The sequence below is a fragment of the Pelmatolapia mariae genome, linkage group LG22 (assembly GCF_036321145.2).
Source record: "Pelmatolapia mariae isolate MD_Pm_ZW linkage group LG22, Pm_UMD_F_2, whole genome shotgun sequence".
Classification (NCBI taxonomy): Eukaryota; Metazoa; Chordata; class Actinopteri; order Cichliformes; family Cichlidae; genus Pelmatolapia; species Pelmatolapia mariae.
In genome coordinates, this window is record NC_086245.2 from 34,760,827 (window position 1) to 34,775,057 (window position 14,231).

The following is a 14,231-nucleotide window of genomic DNA, read 5'->3' on the forward strand; positions in this document are numbered from 1 at the left end:
TTTGGTGTCTTCACTTCTTCAGACTTTGTAGGTGCTCTGTATGGCTGTTTGAATGGTTCACTGTGCGCCCATTTTATGAAACACAGGTTAATGTGCAGTACTGTGCAAAAGACTTGAGCCCACCTCATTCTTTGTATTTTGCTTTAATATGTAAAAAGTGGTCTTAAGTAATATTTCTCTGAGCTTTCTGAAGGTCGTTCAAAGTTTTTCTTTGGTTCCTATTTTTCATTCCAGTTCTTGTGCCTGATGATTTAAAGACGTTTTCTTTGTTGTTGTTAGTTAAACCATTAAACACTGACCTATCGATCATTAAAGCATAAAACAGGAATTTAACGTAAGGACAACGTTAAAATGATATCATTTCTTCCCATTTCTTTAGGTGAATCTCCATAAAATGCCAAATATATTTTAAATATCACACAGTGCTTGACAAGCATAACATAGTATTTTTGCAACAGCAAGGTGATTCTCCATAAAGAGCTCTGTCAGCAGGTGTGCAGTACTTAAAATGAGTCAAGCAGAGAACAAAAACAGACAGACCTAAAAAACACTGCCAGCAGAAGAGCAGCGTCTTAAAGTGAAGTCCATGAGAATTGGGGTGATCACGGTCCTGCTGCTGTTGAACTATAAGGTCTCGTTTGGAGGGGGGCCGTCAAGAGGTCATTCTTAGCGAAGGGAAACGGGGAGAAAAGGCTGAGGTTTGCCTTACACTATAACTAATCAGTCAAATTTTAAATGTTTTGAATTGTCATCGATATGTGTGAGCGAGGACAAGGGAAGGTGAAGTCGTCTATAAAATATGGTGGAGCCTCTTTCATAGTTTGACCCAGTTATGAACAGAAAAGCCAGATTTTGATCCAGCATGTGAAACCATCTGGAAATCACCTTATTGGCAGTGATGATGATTCCAGTGCAATAAAAGAATAGCTGGAAACACAAACACAAACTCTGAGGGAGCCAGCGTCCCTGAAGAAGTGTGGATCACAGAGAGAGAGCAAAGTGTAGCCAACCTACAAAGAAGCACTTTGGAGTGATACTCAAGAGATGCGGAGCGTTGTTCCTGAAGGCTGCCTGAGAGAGTTCAGGTTGTGCTGAAGAATAAAGGTGCTCATAGCAAATGCTGACTAACAACAGAGGTCGATCATCTTGTTAATAATTTTACCTCCTCACTACGTACGACTCTGGATACTGTAGCTCCTGTGAAAACTAAGGCCTCAAATCAGAAGTACCTGACTCCATGGTATAATTCTCAAACACGTAGCCTAAAGCAGATAACTCGTAAGCTGGAGAGGAAATGGCGTGTCACAAATTTAGAGGATCATCATTTAGCCTGGAGAAATAGTTTGCTGCTTTATAAGAAAGCCCTCCGCAAAGCCAGAACATCTTACTATTCGTCACTGATTGAAGAAAATAAGAACAACCCCAGGTTTCTCTTCAGCACTGTAGCCAGGCTGACAAAAAGTCAGAGCTCTGTTGAGCCAACAATCCCTTTAACGTTAACTAGTAATGACTTCATGAACTTCTTCACAAATAAAATTTAAATCATTAGAGAAAAAATTACCAATAATCATCCCACAGATGTAATATTATCTACAGCTACTTTTAGTACCATCGATGTTAAGTTAGACTCTTTTTCTCCAATTGATCTTTCTGAGTTAACTTCAATAATTACTTCCTCCAAACCATCAACGTGTCTTTTAGACCCCATTCCTACAAAACTGCTCAAAGAAGTCCTGCCATTAATTAATTCTTCAATCTTAAATATGATCAATCTATCTCTAATAATTGGCTATGTACCACAGGCCTTCAAGGTGGCTGTAGTTAAACCCTTACTTAAAAAGCAATCTCTAGACCCAGCTGTCTTAGCTAATTATAGGCCAATCTCCAACCTTCCTTTCATATCAAAAATCCTTGAAAGAGTAGTTGTCAAACAGCTAACAGATCATCTGCAGAGGAATGGCTTATTTGAAGAGTTTCAGTCAGGTTTCAGAGCTCATCACAGCACAGAAACAGCTTTAGTGAAGGTTACAAATGATCTTCTTATGGCCTCTGACAGTGGACTCATCTCTGTGCTTGTCCTGCTAGACCTCAGTGCAGCGTTCGATACTGTCGACCATAATATCCTATTAGAGCGATTAGAGCACGCTGTAGGTATTACAGGTACTGTACTGCAGTGGTTTGTATCATATCTATCTAATAGACTCCAATTTGTTCATGTAAATGGAGAGTCCTCTTCACACACTGAGGTTAATTATGGAGTTCCACAGGGTTCAGTGCTAGGACCAATTCTGTTTACATTATACATGCTTCCCTTAGGCAGCATCATTAGAAGACATAGCATACATTTACACTGCTATGCAGATGACACCCAGCTCTATCTGTCCATGAAGCCAGGTAACACACACCAATTAGTTAAACTGCAGGAATGTCTTAAAGACATAAAGACCTGGATGGCCGCTAACTTTCTGCTTCTTAATTCAGATCAAACTGAGGTTATTGTACTCGGCCCTGAAAATCTTAGAAATATGGTATCTAACCAGATTCTTACTCTGGATGGCATTACCTTGGCCTCCAGTAACACTGTGAGGAACCTTGGAGTCATTTTTGACCAGGACATGTCCTTCAATGCACATATTAAACAAATATGTAAGACTGCTTTCTTCCATTTGTGCAACATCTCTAAAGTTAGAAATATCCTGTCTCAGAGTGACGCTGAAAAACTAGTTCATGCATTTATTACTTCCAGGCTGGACTACTGTAATTCATTATTATCAGGAAGTCCTAAAAACTCGCTGAAAAGCCTTCAGCTAATCCAAAATGCTGCAGCAAGAGTCCTGACAGGGACTAGAAAGAGAGAGCAGATTTCTCCTGTATTGGCTTCCCTTCATTGGCTTCCTGTTAAATCCAGAATTCAAAATCCTGCTCCTCACATACAAGGTCTTAAATAATCAGGCCCCATCTTATCTTAATGACCTTGTAGTACCATATCACCCTATTAGAGCACTTCGCTCTCACACTGCAGGCTTACTTGTTGTTCCTAGAGTATTTAAAAGTAGAATGGGAGGCAGAGCCTTCAGTTTTCAGGCCCCTCTTCTGTGGAACCAGCTTCCAGTTTGGATTCAGGAGACAGACACTATCTCTACTTTCAAGATTAGGCTTCAAACTTTCCTTTTTGCTAAAGCATATAGTTAGGGCTGGACCAGGTGACCCTGAATCCTCCCTTAGTTATGCTGCAATAGGTGTAGGCTGCTGGGGGATTCCCATGATGCACTGGGTGTTTCTTCTTCACTCACTATGTGTTAACAGACCTCTCTGCACTGAATCATATCTGTTATTAATCTCTGTCTCTCTTCCACAGCATGTCTTTATCCTGTCTTCCTTCTCTCACCCCAACCAATCGCAGCAGATGGCCCCGCCCCTCCCTGAGCCTGGTTCTGCCGGAGGTTTCTTCCTGTTAAAAGGGAGTTTTTCCTTCCCACCAAAGTGCTTGCTCATAGGGGGTCATATGATTGTTGGGTTTCTCTCTGTATGTATTATTGTAGGGTCTACCTTACAATATAAAGCACCTTGAGGCGACTGTTGTTGTGATTTAGCGCTGTATCAATAAAACTGAATTGACTATTATTGATGTGTCTGCACATTTCAATACATTTATGAACTAATTTCCTGTTTTCCTTGTAAAATAGAAAATATAAAGACACGGCACTACATTAATAGAGTCTAGCTCTTGTCCTGTGAAGTCATAAGTGAACACACGAGGGTGTTTGAACAGACAGATTTCAGATTGTGCTCTGTTTACAGGACAGCAATCAAACTGAAGCGGACACGTGGGTGGAGCCGATGGTTCTCACTGATTATCGCAGACAGAGGTCTGAGTTTAAAACTGTAAGTGTTACCACCATCACTCGGTGGTAACACTGGAGCTCTGTATGATTTGGTCGGCAGAGTGAATGTTAGTGTCTGTTCACTCGGTGCCACTCCCAGGGACGCAGACTGAGCTGCACTGTTGCCATCTGCTGATGGATGATAAGCACGATTTGTCACAGGTTCAGACGTCGCCTTTCTAAACCTCGTGTTACTAAATCCCTCTGGCTCAGTGTCACAAAAACTTATTAAAGAAAGTCCATAGTCAAACCTTTATTTCATTCAGTGCTGCATTTTTAAGAGAGAATTACATAGATGTGTGTGCGTTTATATGTCAACCCTGCTGTAAAGGTGCTATTTTATCCACACCTTGAGTCAGGCATCGAGTAAAACCGTCTGAAATTTCTACTCTTGTCTGAATCTTTTACATGATTAATTAGCTATTGGTGATCCATAACAATCACACTTTTAACTTTCATTTCTACTTTACTGTTCTTGAAGAGCACAGGAGAGGATAAAAGGTGTGATTTTGCATCTGTATTCCATCGATGTGATTAAAATGCAGTTTCATTTTTAATTTGAGGCGTTTATTTCAACTGCTTAGGAATTTCAGGCATTTTTATACATAACCTCCCATTTTCACAGGCTCAGAAGGACAGCTGACTGACAAGCAGTCTGACAGGAAATGGCTGGATTCTTCCCTCATCATGTCGTTAGAAATAAATCACATGACACACCTGTGGTTGGTCCAGTACACTCTTTAAAAGAAGAAACACACTGGCCAGCTCAGCTACACCAAACGGCCTCGACGACAATGAAATACATCCAAAGTGGACAAAGTCACTTCGGTCTTTCTCTGTGACAAGAGGAAAAAAGCAAGAACACAAATGGCTGTAACAGTTCATACAATCATGAATTGAAGCTGAAACTGCACTTTAAATCAGTCATGGTTACTACAGGAAGTATCGTTATCCAAGTATTTCTGGTTAGCGCTGTTGCCTCACAGCAAGAAGGTCGTTGGTTCAGCGTCGCAGGCCGGGGTCTTTCTGTGTGGAGCTTGCATGTTCTCCCTCCTGTGTCTGTGTGGGTACTCGGGTTCCTCCCACAGTCCAAAGACATGCCGTTAGTGGGGTGAGGTTAACTGGTGATTGTGAGTGCGGTCTCTCTGTCCCTGCAACTAACTAGCGATCTGTCCAGGGTGTGCCCCCGCCTCTCACTCTATAGTAGCTGGGACAGGTTCCAGCCCTCCAACGACCCTGATAAGGATAAGTAGAAGAGAATATTCACGTGTATGCGAGACGATTAAAATTCCAATCAAACTGAGTTCTGTGTCGCCGGCTTCAGAGATCAGTTTTATTCAAACTGCACTAAAGCTGCACGTGGGTCTCAGATAAAAGTGCTCATATTTGTTTTATATTTACACCTCTAAATTAAAAACATGATTGTTTTAATCACACAGAGAAACAGTAACAAGCAGAAAGTTTGATTATCTGAAGTGAAAAAGGACATTTAAAAAAAACAAAACACTGAGCGTATGAGTCTGTGCATGCTCAGTAACAGCTCCTCCAGTTAGCCTCCAGGTGTACAGGTCACAGGTCACAGGATGGAGGAGACGAGGAGCCAAAAGCCTCTTAACTGCTGAAGAGAACATTTTCCTACAAATAAGTAAGATGCAGTCGTCATGATTATCAGGAATGACACGTGTTAAATAACCACAGCTTGTACACACCATTTAGAAAATTTATTCATTCATTCATATTATATATATATATACACATACAGTTATGTTTATATGATAATATATTTCTATAGAAATCTATGCATACTGCATCCATTCAGAACATGTCACTGCAATAATAGAAGTCGTGGAGAATAAAAGGCTGATAGTGTTTCACCAGCAGCTCTGCTCATGTCTTTGCATTACAAACACTTTTACAATCAGACTTAAGTGAAATCGTCATATCATACATGTAACTGCACTCAGCTACAGAACAGAGTCTCTGTAAAAAAGTAAAGACGTGTAATGAAGCGTGCAGAAGCTGCTGGTGACTACGAGGTGACATTTCTGTCCAGACTCTTGGAGATGTCACGAGAGAAAGAAGACAAAGTCCACAATTTCATTTCATCGCTTCAGTCTTCATTTATACTGATCTCAGTAAAGAGAGAGACTCTGACACGTTGGATTTGTCACAATGCCCAAATAATTTAGAACAGAAAACAAACACAAATCATGGCACGAACACACGTGGATGAAATCAAGCGTCTGCTTCCCAAATCTGTCCAAAGACGTTCAGATTTCCCTGCTGCTCCAACTGAAAACAGCTTTCCTGCACAGACTCCTCAGTTTCAGCTGCTTTTAAAGAGAACTTTACCTCGAGCGTGTTTTTCATCCCACGAGAGCAGCACCAGTTCAATTTAACGTACACCACCGCAGGGAAACGTTTAGACTCTGTTCTGCAGTTCAGACCCAGAAGCAGTCACATATTGCACTATGAATGCAAAAATACCATCGACACTATACAGTAAAGTGCTTCTAATCTTTGTACAGCTGCTACACACAAACACGAGAGACATGTACACCAGTCAGAGTGTCTGTGCGTCTGCATTACCATCACACAGGCCGTCACGCCCTACAGTACAACTTCCACTTTCACTTTATTTTTTAGACAAAGAGCTAAACCCAAAGGCCCGTGCAGGGTGCAGGTGTGGTCGGGTGGAGCTCGTGCTCCAGGTGGCCTTTAGGGCTGCTTTTGTCTCGGGTGCAATGTTTTCAGGTGAAGTGGGGGCGGAGGGCGTCAAGTACTTTAGGAAAGTTCAGGAATGGACCTTGAAGGCGAGCAGCTGCTCAGAGTGCATGTTGTTGAGGGAACGCAGGTCGGGCAGCTTGAGCAGCAGTTTGGTGAAGATGGAGGCCTCGTTGGGGTGGTTCTTGGTGATGAGGCTTCGCAGGGCGCGGATAAGTGTCTCCTGCAGGGCCTCCACGGAGTTCACGTTCTCGATGCCAGATCGATCTGGGAGAAGAAGAGGTAGCGGGGAGGAGAGGCCTCAGTTAGCGATACGTTAACGAACAAACAAGAAAAACGACCGTGTGCTCCGCGTGGCGCCGTGTGGTTAGTCGCAGTCTCGTGTCAGGTTAGAGTTAAAACAGCCTTTTTAAACAAACGTGTTTGTGATAATGATAACGATGGACTGTCACTCTACAGCATATGATTTACCAAAGTCAGTGTTCAGCGTGTCTGTGATACTTTAGAAATAAATACAATTTTGCACAAACTGAAATCGTTTGCCTCACGTGTGCTCAGGTCACAGAATATTTTAAACCCTGACTTAGTTTAATGTGTTTACACTGAAACAGCTGAGCTCAGTCCTGCTGTGAGTGTTGGGTTCATCAGATAAACAGCAGGTGGCGCCAACTCTCCAATCTGTACCATTAAGCCAGTGCAGTCAAAGCTCAGGCAGGGAAAAACAACGTTAATGAGCCAATTTTTCTACCTGTTTTCATCATTTTGGATACAAACACTGACAGTGGTTTATGCATCGTTATCAGTGGATGGATCGTCTGATAACCCACCTGCAGAGACCAGAACCACAGCAGTAAACAGGCTCATCTCCTCCTCACTGAGACCCAGGTTCATGAGCTTCTCACTAAAGTCAAACATGGAGTTGAGCAGGTCCCCGGCCCCCAGGGCCCTCAGACTGTCCACGCTGTACCTCTTCCCTCCAAGAAAGGTGACAGTGCGGTCCTTCACGTCAAACAGCGAGGCAAACCGAACCACCAACACCTGCAGGTCACAGAATGCCCCAGATTACTACAGACATAGACTAAACAAGACTACAATACGTAAGATAATTCAATGAATTACCTCAAAAGTGCCAGCCTTCAAAAGGCTGACCTGGTCATGCTGGGAAAGCTCTCTGAAGCCTGGGATCTTCTTGGCAAACTCGACCACCTCCCTGACCGCTGGGGTGAAGCTGTGGGAGAATTCCTCCCACACCTCGTGGCCGGACTTCTGAGGGTCCACGTGAGGCGAAGTGTTCATCGGACAAACCTGCGGATCAGAGCTGGCCTTCAGTTTGGACATGAGTGCATCCACACCTCTGAAACCTCCTTTTCACTAACTTCACTAACTAATCACAGACATGATGGCTTCATCCTGATGTTGGGACAAATGGAGTGATTTTCATTGCGCTCTAAAACAGAAAGCTTTGTTTTTGGTGAGACTTCTAGTGAGTTTGTTTTTGCCCTAAAAGCAGCTGTTCTTATTTCAAGGAAACATCTATTCATGCATACAGAGGCAGGAGCATCTATCCAAAACAACAAACAGACACTTTCATTTAAAAGGCTTTTTATTTTACAAAGTCAGCTTTTACACCTTTACATTGATTTTTAATGGCTTGCCTAAACTGTTATCATCCACTGCCCTCTGTTCTGCTTACCAGATGCATCCTGTTGCCTCCTCTCCACAGGGCGATGCTGCACGATCCATTGGTGGAGCGTTCTGTGGACGGTGCCCTGAAAGCTCCATGTGTATATGCTGGAAAGTGGCTGGTGGCAGCCGTCCTGGACAGCCCGAAGGGGCACTGGTTGACCTCCTTCTGACCCTGGGGGTCAAGGCTCAAGGTGGAGTGCCGGGAGGTCACCGTGACCGGGCTCTTGCGGTGGTCCCAGGTGTCCTGCCGCTCCTGCGTCTGGTTGTCGGTGGGGTTTTTGGCGAGGCCACAGCCGAGGGTGTTCACGGGCTGCGATGCCTGGGATGGCAGGCTGCTCTGCTCCTGGTTGTACATGAAGGTTTCCTGGTGGGCCCTGGTCACCGAGCCGATCACCTCCTCCTCGCTGCTGTCCGATGCGCTGGGCGAGGCCGAGCTGGGGCTGGTGTCCATCGACGCGGCGGGTTCTGGGTCTAAGCTGGAGTCTGATTGGCTGGAGTGAGGTGAGGAGGAAGGAGAGCAGGAGGCGGCGGGGACGGCATCGTCTGAGGTAGGCTCAGTGGCGCTGGCTGGCAGCGGTTTAACAATGGGCAGGCTCTGGCTGCTGTACAGCTGGCTTTGCAGCTGGCTGTTGTTCATCATGTTGTTCATGGCGCTCTGCATCTCCAGCAGCATGCGCTGTTTCTCTCGCTTAGGGATCCGGCCAAAGCGTACAGCTGAAGAGCGAGAAGAGAATCTCCTTGATTATTGCCCAAGTCTAAGACATACGTTAAACAGGAATTTAAAAGGACATCTTACTCTTCTCCAACCGTTAGCTTCACACCTCATGATTACTGCCTTCAAAATAAATCCAGTCATACTGAGGATTACTCAAGCCATTCCACCTTAACTATGTCGTTATTACAGGGAAACTCCAACGTCCTTCCACAGTCAGTGACCTTGGACTATTTCCATCTCTCAGTCATTACCAACTGAGGACTAATGAACGGCATCTTATTAAAACAAAAATAACCTAAAACGCTCAATTAAAAGTGTGAGCTTTGTGTGGATTTCTTTATTAAAAGTGTTTCTTAATGTTGTATTTTTGAACACTTTGGTTTTTATGTAGCGCTCTCCTGCAGAATGCCTCATTTTTCCATTCACACTCATTCACACAGGTACGTCGTTTCTCTGCTAACACTCAAACGAGCAGTACTCTGCCTGAGGAGAGGGGGGCAGACGGGGGGAATCTAACCACCAACCTTCTGATTAGAAAATGACACTTATTAGCTTTTATAGCTTTGAAATTGACCGTAACCTGTTTTACGTGTTAGAAAATGCCATGCTAAGCGTTACTCTGTGAAACTAGCCTCGCTAATCTCTTCACCGAACACAGCGTGAGTCAGTGAACGAGCGCGGGTACTCACAGTCTCTGGACATGCCCACCAGCAGGCATTTCTTGAAGCGGCACTGCTGGCAGCGGTTCCTGTTGATCCTCATGATGGGGCAGCTCTCGTTCTTCAGGCACTTCTTGTACTGGATGTTCTGTTGGATGCTCCTCCTGAAGAAGCCCTGAGTGTGTTCACAGACACAAACAGCTTACTTTTGTCCTCTTTCTTAGATAAATTAACAGTTTCTACAGTTTGAATTATGTGCGTGTTCGCCCTCTAAGGAGTGCTGTGGTATGTAGCACACTGTTCTCCAGCTAACTGGGCCACAGCACCATGAAGCATGATGGGTAACAGATATAAATAAAGGCAGAGTGAACTAGTTTCAGTCTGACTGAGCTGTGCAGATGGCTAAAGTGACCCACTTCAACCAAAGACACCGCAACGCTCGTCTCTGTGTCGCACAGAGAGTCATCCTGTGCTGCCTGCGAGTTCATACTGCGTCGTGTCAAAGAGGCAGCCTCACCTTGCAGCCCTCACAGGCATGGACACCATAGTGAAATCCAGAGGCCACGTCACCGCACACTTTACAGAGCAGCACCAGGCCGTTGATTTCTGAGAGATACAAAAACAAATTCTTACAGTTCATCTGAAAAAAAACTGGGAACCCACCGATTATTCCCAACGAGGTCACCGAGTCATTACACCGGTGCGTGCAGTGGATTCGCTGCACGCTTCTCCTGAACAGTAGGTGTCGCCACTCACAAAAAACCCCAAACCCTCTGCATCAGTCCGGGTATAGGAGTAGAAGAAGAGGAACCTAAACCACGCTCAAATAACCTGCTGTGCTATATTATGTGGTACAGTTCACATCCCCCCTGCCCTTCACTACAGCCTCAACATCACACTGGTGTTTCTGACAAAGTGCTCTGTGAAGGTTTATGTTGAGAATTTATCTTAACAGCAGGATAGACACAAACACATCACATGTAAAACTCATTAGCTGTCTACAGAAAGCTCGTGCTGGCTCCGTTTCTCCTAAACAGCCTCTGGTTTCATTTCAACCTTCAGAGAGAGAGCATTAGTTATGAGACGTTCTTGGTGCAGTGACGGCGGCTGAAACAAGCTACCTGGAAGTTAAAATGTCAACATTTGTTTTGGGCAGATTCCAATAATGTCCTTGAAAAGCACTGACAGAGATGTTTAAGTCATATAATCGTCTTTGACGCCTTCTCTCACTGGCCTGACATGCTGCACTGATTCCAAGAATTAACACAGGCAGCATCTGAAGACACATATGAGAGTGTCCAACTTACTTGTGATGCCAGTCTTTGCTGTGGACGACGAGCGTCCACCTTTCTGAGTCCGTGGCAGGTTTTGGCCTCCTACGGCCATCGTGCGGTCGAGCGGCTGCCTCAGCTGTCCGTGGCTAGGCGGGGACCCGCGGGGTGGGGAGGATGACTGGTAGCTGCCATTGGAGGAGTCGCTGTGACACGACTCTGGGCTGGAGGCAGAGCTGGACGAGCTGATGTAGGCTATTACGCCTCCTGGTGAGCGATCAGCAGAGAGGGGAGGAAACGCACTGTGAGAACTGTAACAACGAAGCATTCAAAGCCTATTGTGTGAGCTTGCACTGAAAACTTCTAATGTATTTTATGAGGAAAACAGACAGTATCAAAGATGAATGTAGCTCCTGAAAAGTGAAGCAGATACCTTGTATTGGTCTAATGGTCTGCGACCAGAAGAACAGCCCTCATGTCCCTCTGACCTCTGTAAACGCTTTCCTCACTTTACTTTCAGGTCATATGAATCCATTCAGTCAATTATGGTCTTTATTAGAGTCAATAAGGACGCTCATCCAGGAGCTGCTCAGTGGCTAACCACTCCTCAATCACAACCATCAGAGGATGAGTGTGTGGTTTAGGACCCACCCCGTGCTCCTCATATGCAGTCTCAGAACAGCAAGACGGCAACGGAGAGAAACGCTCAGCTCAGGGCCTGACAGAGAGACTCAGTAATGGGTGACCTCACTGTAATAAAACGAGTACCATCTCGTGCCTGATAACACATTTCTGATTTGTTTTTAATGTGCACATCGCATTTATCAAACTTTACTGATTTTGTTCTGCATTAGGACAAAAAGGAAACTCACTTCATCTTTACACGCTACTGCAATCACAAGAAGCTACCAGATGTAGCGTGTCTTCTTTTGCTCGTTGTCAGTTACACTGTTTATTTCATCGGCATAACCTGAGCCCTGTTTGAATGCCGTAATGTCACCAAGGTTTCTGTAGGTGGCGCTTTTCTCCCTGACTTATTCCCCCCCCCCCTACAGACACCTTCCCTGTGTGAAAACCAACCAGCTTAAGGTAAAGAGGGCAGACAAGAATACGACAAACATTTCTTGGGCCAGTAGAAGCCGCAGAGACAGGCTGCTGCACCAGGGAGCTCCACCCTCAGCACAGGCTGACCTGATTTCTTCCTCTCCCATTCTTTATGATTAGGTAACAGTGATTACATAATGTCAGCCTGGCAAGGGTGTGTATGTAGTTCAGTCATTCACAGCCATAAAAACAGATCTAATACATGCCTTCATTTATACAGTTTTCATTTTAAAAGAAATATATAAAAATTGTCCCCTATTAATACGCAGCAAAGGAACTGTATGAGGTGAAAAAGTGCTGCCAGTGATGTCACATATATAAAAACTGGTCTTGAGCCATGACGTGTCACAGACCTGGTGACTCAGAGCTCACCAGCCTCTTTGAATACTTCAAAAATGAGGTGTAGTTCATGGGATTATCAGGTTACTGTGTATCCAGCATCATGAGTGAAACAGGAAAATATGAGTCAAACTTGTAACTAACACAGTAGTAACACAGTGACCATCTCCAGCTCTAATGTTTATCTAACTGTTTGTGCATAATTAGATCATTTTATACAAGCTGGAAACAACTGAGACTTTTCACCTGAAAGATGCTGCTGCGTTTAAGGCCCTCGGGAAATCTTAGTTCGAGCGCTGTCAGCAGGACAGACGACGAGCTCGAGAGCTGAGCAAACGAAGACAACTGTGGACTTCCGGTTTTTTTTTTTTTATATTCAATGTTGTTGTTTTAAATTAATGGTAACCCTCATAGAAACTGAATACAGCGTGTCATAACGCGACGTTTATTATTAATGATGTTACTAACGTACGTTTCTTACACAAAAAGCCTTCCCCGTCCCTTGAGCAAAGCACTACAGCTGCTGATGTTGGGGTTTAAACGCACCCCCACCTGGAGCACGCATGCTCTTATCCCGGGAAAACTAGGTCAGCTCGCGTTGCCATAAGAGGCCTCACGTGTATCCACGGCGAGACTGCACACATCGAGCTGGGAGAAATTATGCAACGCCTACGTCACTGCACCGCGCGGCCAATGAGCTGAGACGCACGGGGAGCGTAAACACAGGTGCACATGGCTAGGCTGGCGGGTCCATGTGAGCAGAGATGACTGCAGTGCCACTGAAGCCAAACACTGGTGTAACAACAACCGCCCACGGCGGTCCTAACCCACTTTAACAGTAACAAGTGGATTCGACAGAAAGTTCACAATAGTCAAGAAATACAGTCAGAACGTGACCTTATTAAGCTGGTCGTGTTACTTTTCCGGTTCGAGTGAAGCCAAAGGCAGGATGTAAGTACAGTACGCCCCCCGTCACCGGCTGCAGATGCTGTCAGGCGTACTTACCAGCTTTGGTGGACTCCATGTCCTGTGAGTCTGGGGGTTTCCTCCTCTGCTACCTCAGTGCCAAAGCCGTTTTCTCAGTTTTAGTGTTCAGCAACTGAAAAGTCGCTGATTGGTCCCAGTAAGAGAAACTAACCGTCTTTAAGTTTGAACCAAAGACAGAAGCCTAGTTCAGACCCTATACGCTACGGTCGGCGTTACAAGCAGCCCGGTGGAGATGTACTTTCCCCCTAAAACAGCCAGAAAATGTTCATGCCGAGGCGACAGCGTCTCAGAGAGCACTGTTCACTCGTTCCTGCCAAAGAGTCACATCCACTGTGGCGGAGCTCCAGTCCAGGCGTGTGCGCGACGGCTTTCTGCTCTGTTTCGAGTAGCGATCAGTGTGAAAACCATGTGACCCAGTTCACTGACTCCTCCCTCCCCTCCCTGCAGCTTTGCACTTGTGTCAATGTAACCCACTGACATACTTTCACCAGTGAAACGGAGCAAAGATAGTCGGCAATGTCAGAAAAAACGAGCGGGTTGCGACACAGCATCTCCTCCTGATAGCATTTATCATATGCTGAAACATTTCATTGAAGTCCAAAAGTTTCAAGACACCTTATATTTATTTATGTGACAGTGCACTGACGTTCCTGCTAAAGGTTCCACTGTGGCCCCCTGCAAGTCTAAAAACTGCAGAAAAGACCACTTTGATTAGATTAAACACAGTCGTGCAGGGACACCAGCATTACTATTACTATTTAAAATGTTTCACATATAGTTCAGCTGCAACATAATATCTTTTTTCTTTCCAAAGTCAACTTCTGCACTTTTGTAGATTTTGTAATAAGTTTGAATCTAGAGA

The 14,231-nt window shown here is 44.8% G+C and overlaps 1 protein-coding gene across 1 annotated transcript; it reads right to left on the reverse strand.

The window, feature by feature from the left end:
• Positions 1–5,584: 5,584 nt before the first annotated feature.
• On the reverse strand, positions 5,585–13,749 carry nr1d2b (nuclear receptor subfamily 1, group D, member 2b). Its single transcript, XM_065471462.1, has 8 exons — positions 13,388–13,749; positions 10,976–11,206; positions 10,186–10,274; positions 9,699–9,843; positions 8,302–9,008; positions 7,728–7,913; positions 7,436–7,646; positions 5,585–6,875 (listed from the first exon to the last, which is right to left on the reverse strand). Exons 1-8 carry the CDS (start codon positions 13,404–13,406, stop codon positions 6,679–6,681), a joined length of 1,785 nt encoding a protein of 594 aa, XP_065327534.1. The 5' UTR covers positions 13,407–13,749; the 3' UTR covers positions 5,585–6,678.
• Positions 13,750–14,231: the final 482 nt, after the last annotated feature.

Excerpts from the sequence above, each read along its gene's own strand:
- nr1d2b (XM_065471462.1), bottom strand. Across the intron at positions 9,009-9,698 it reads GGTGGGCATGTCCAGAGACT|CTGTACGCTTTGGCCGGATC; the intron begins GTGAGTACCCGC and ends CTCGCTCTTCAG. Across the intron at positions 7,914-8,301 it reads GAGGCAACAGGATGCATCTG|GTTTGTCCGATGAACACTTC; the intron begins GTAAGCAGAACA and ends TCTGATCCGCAG.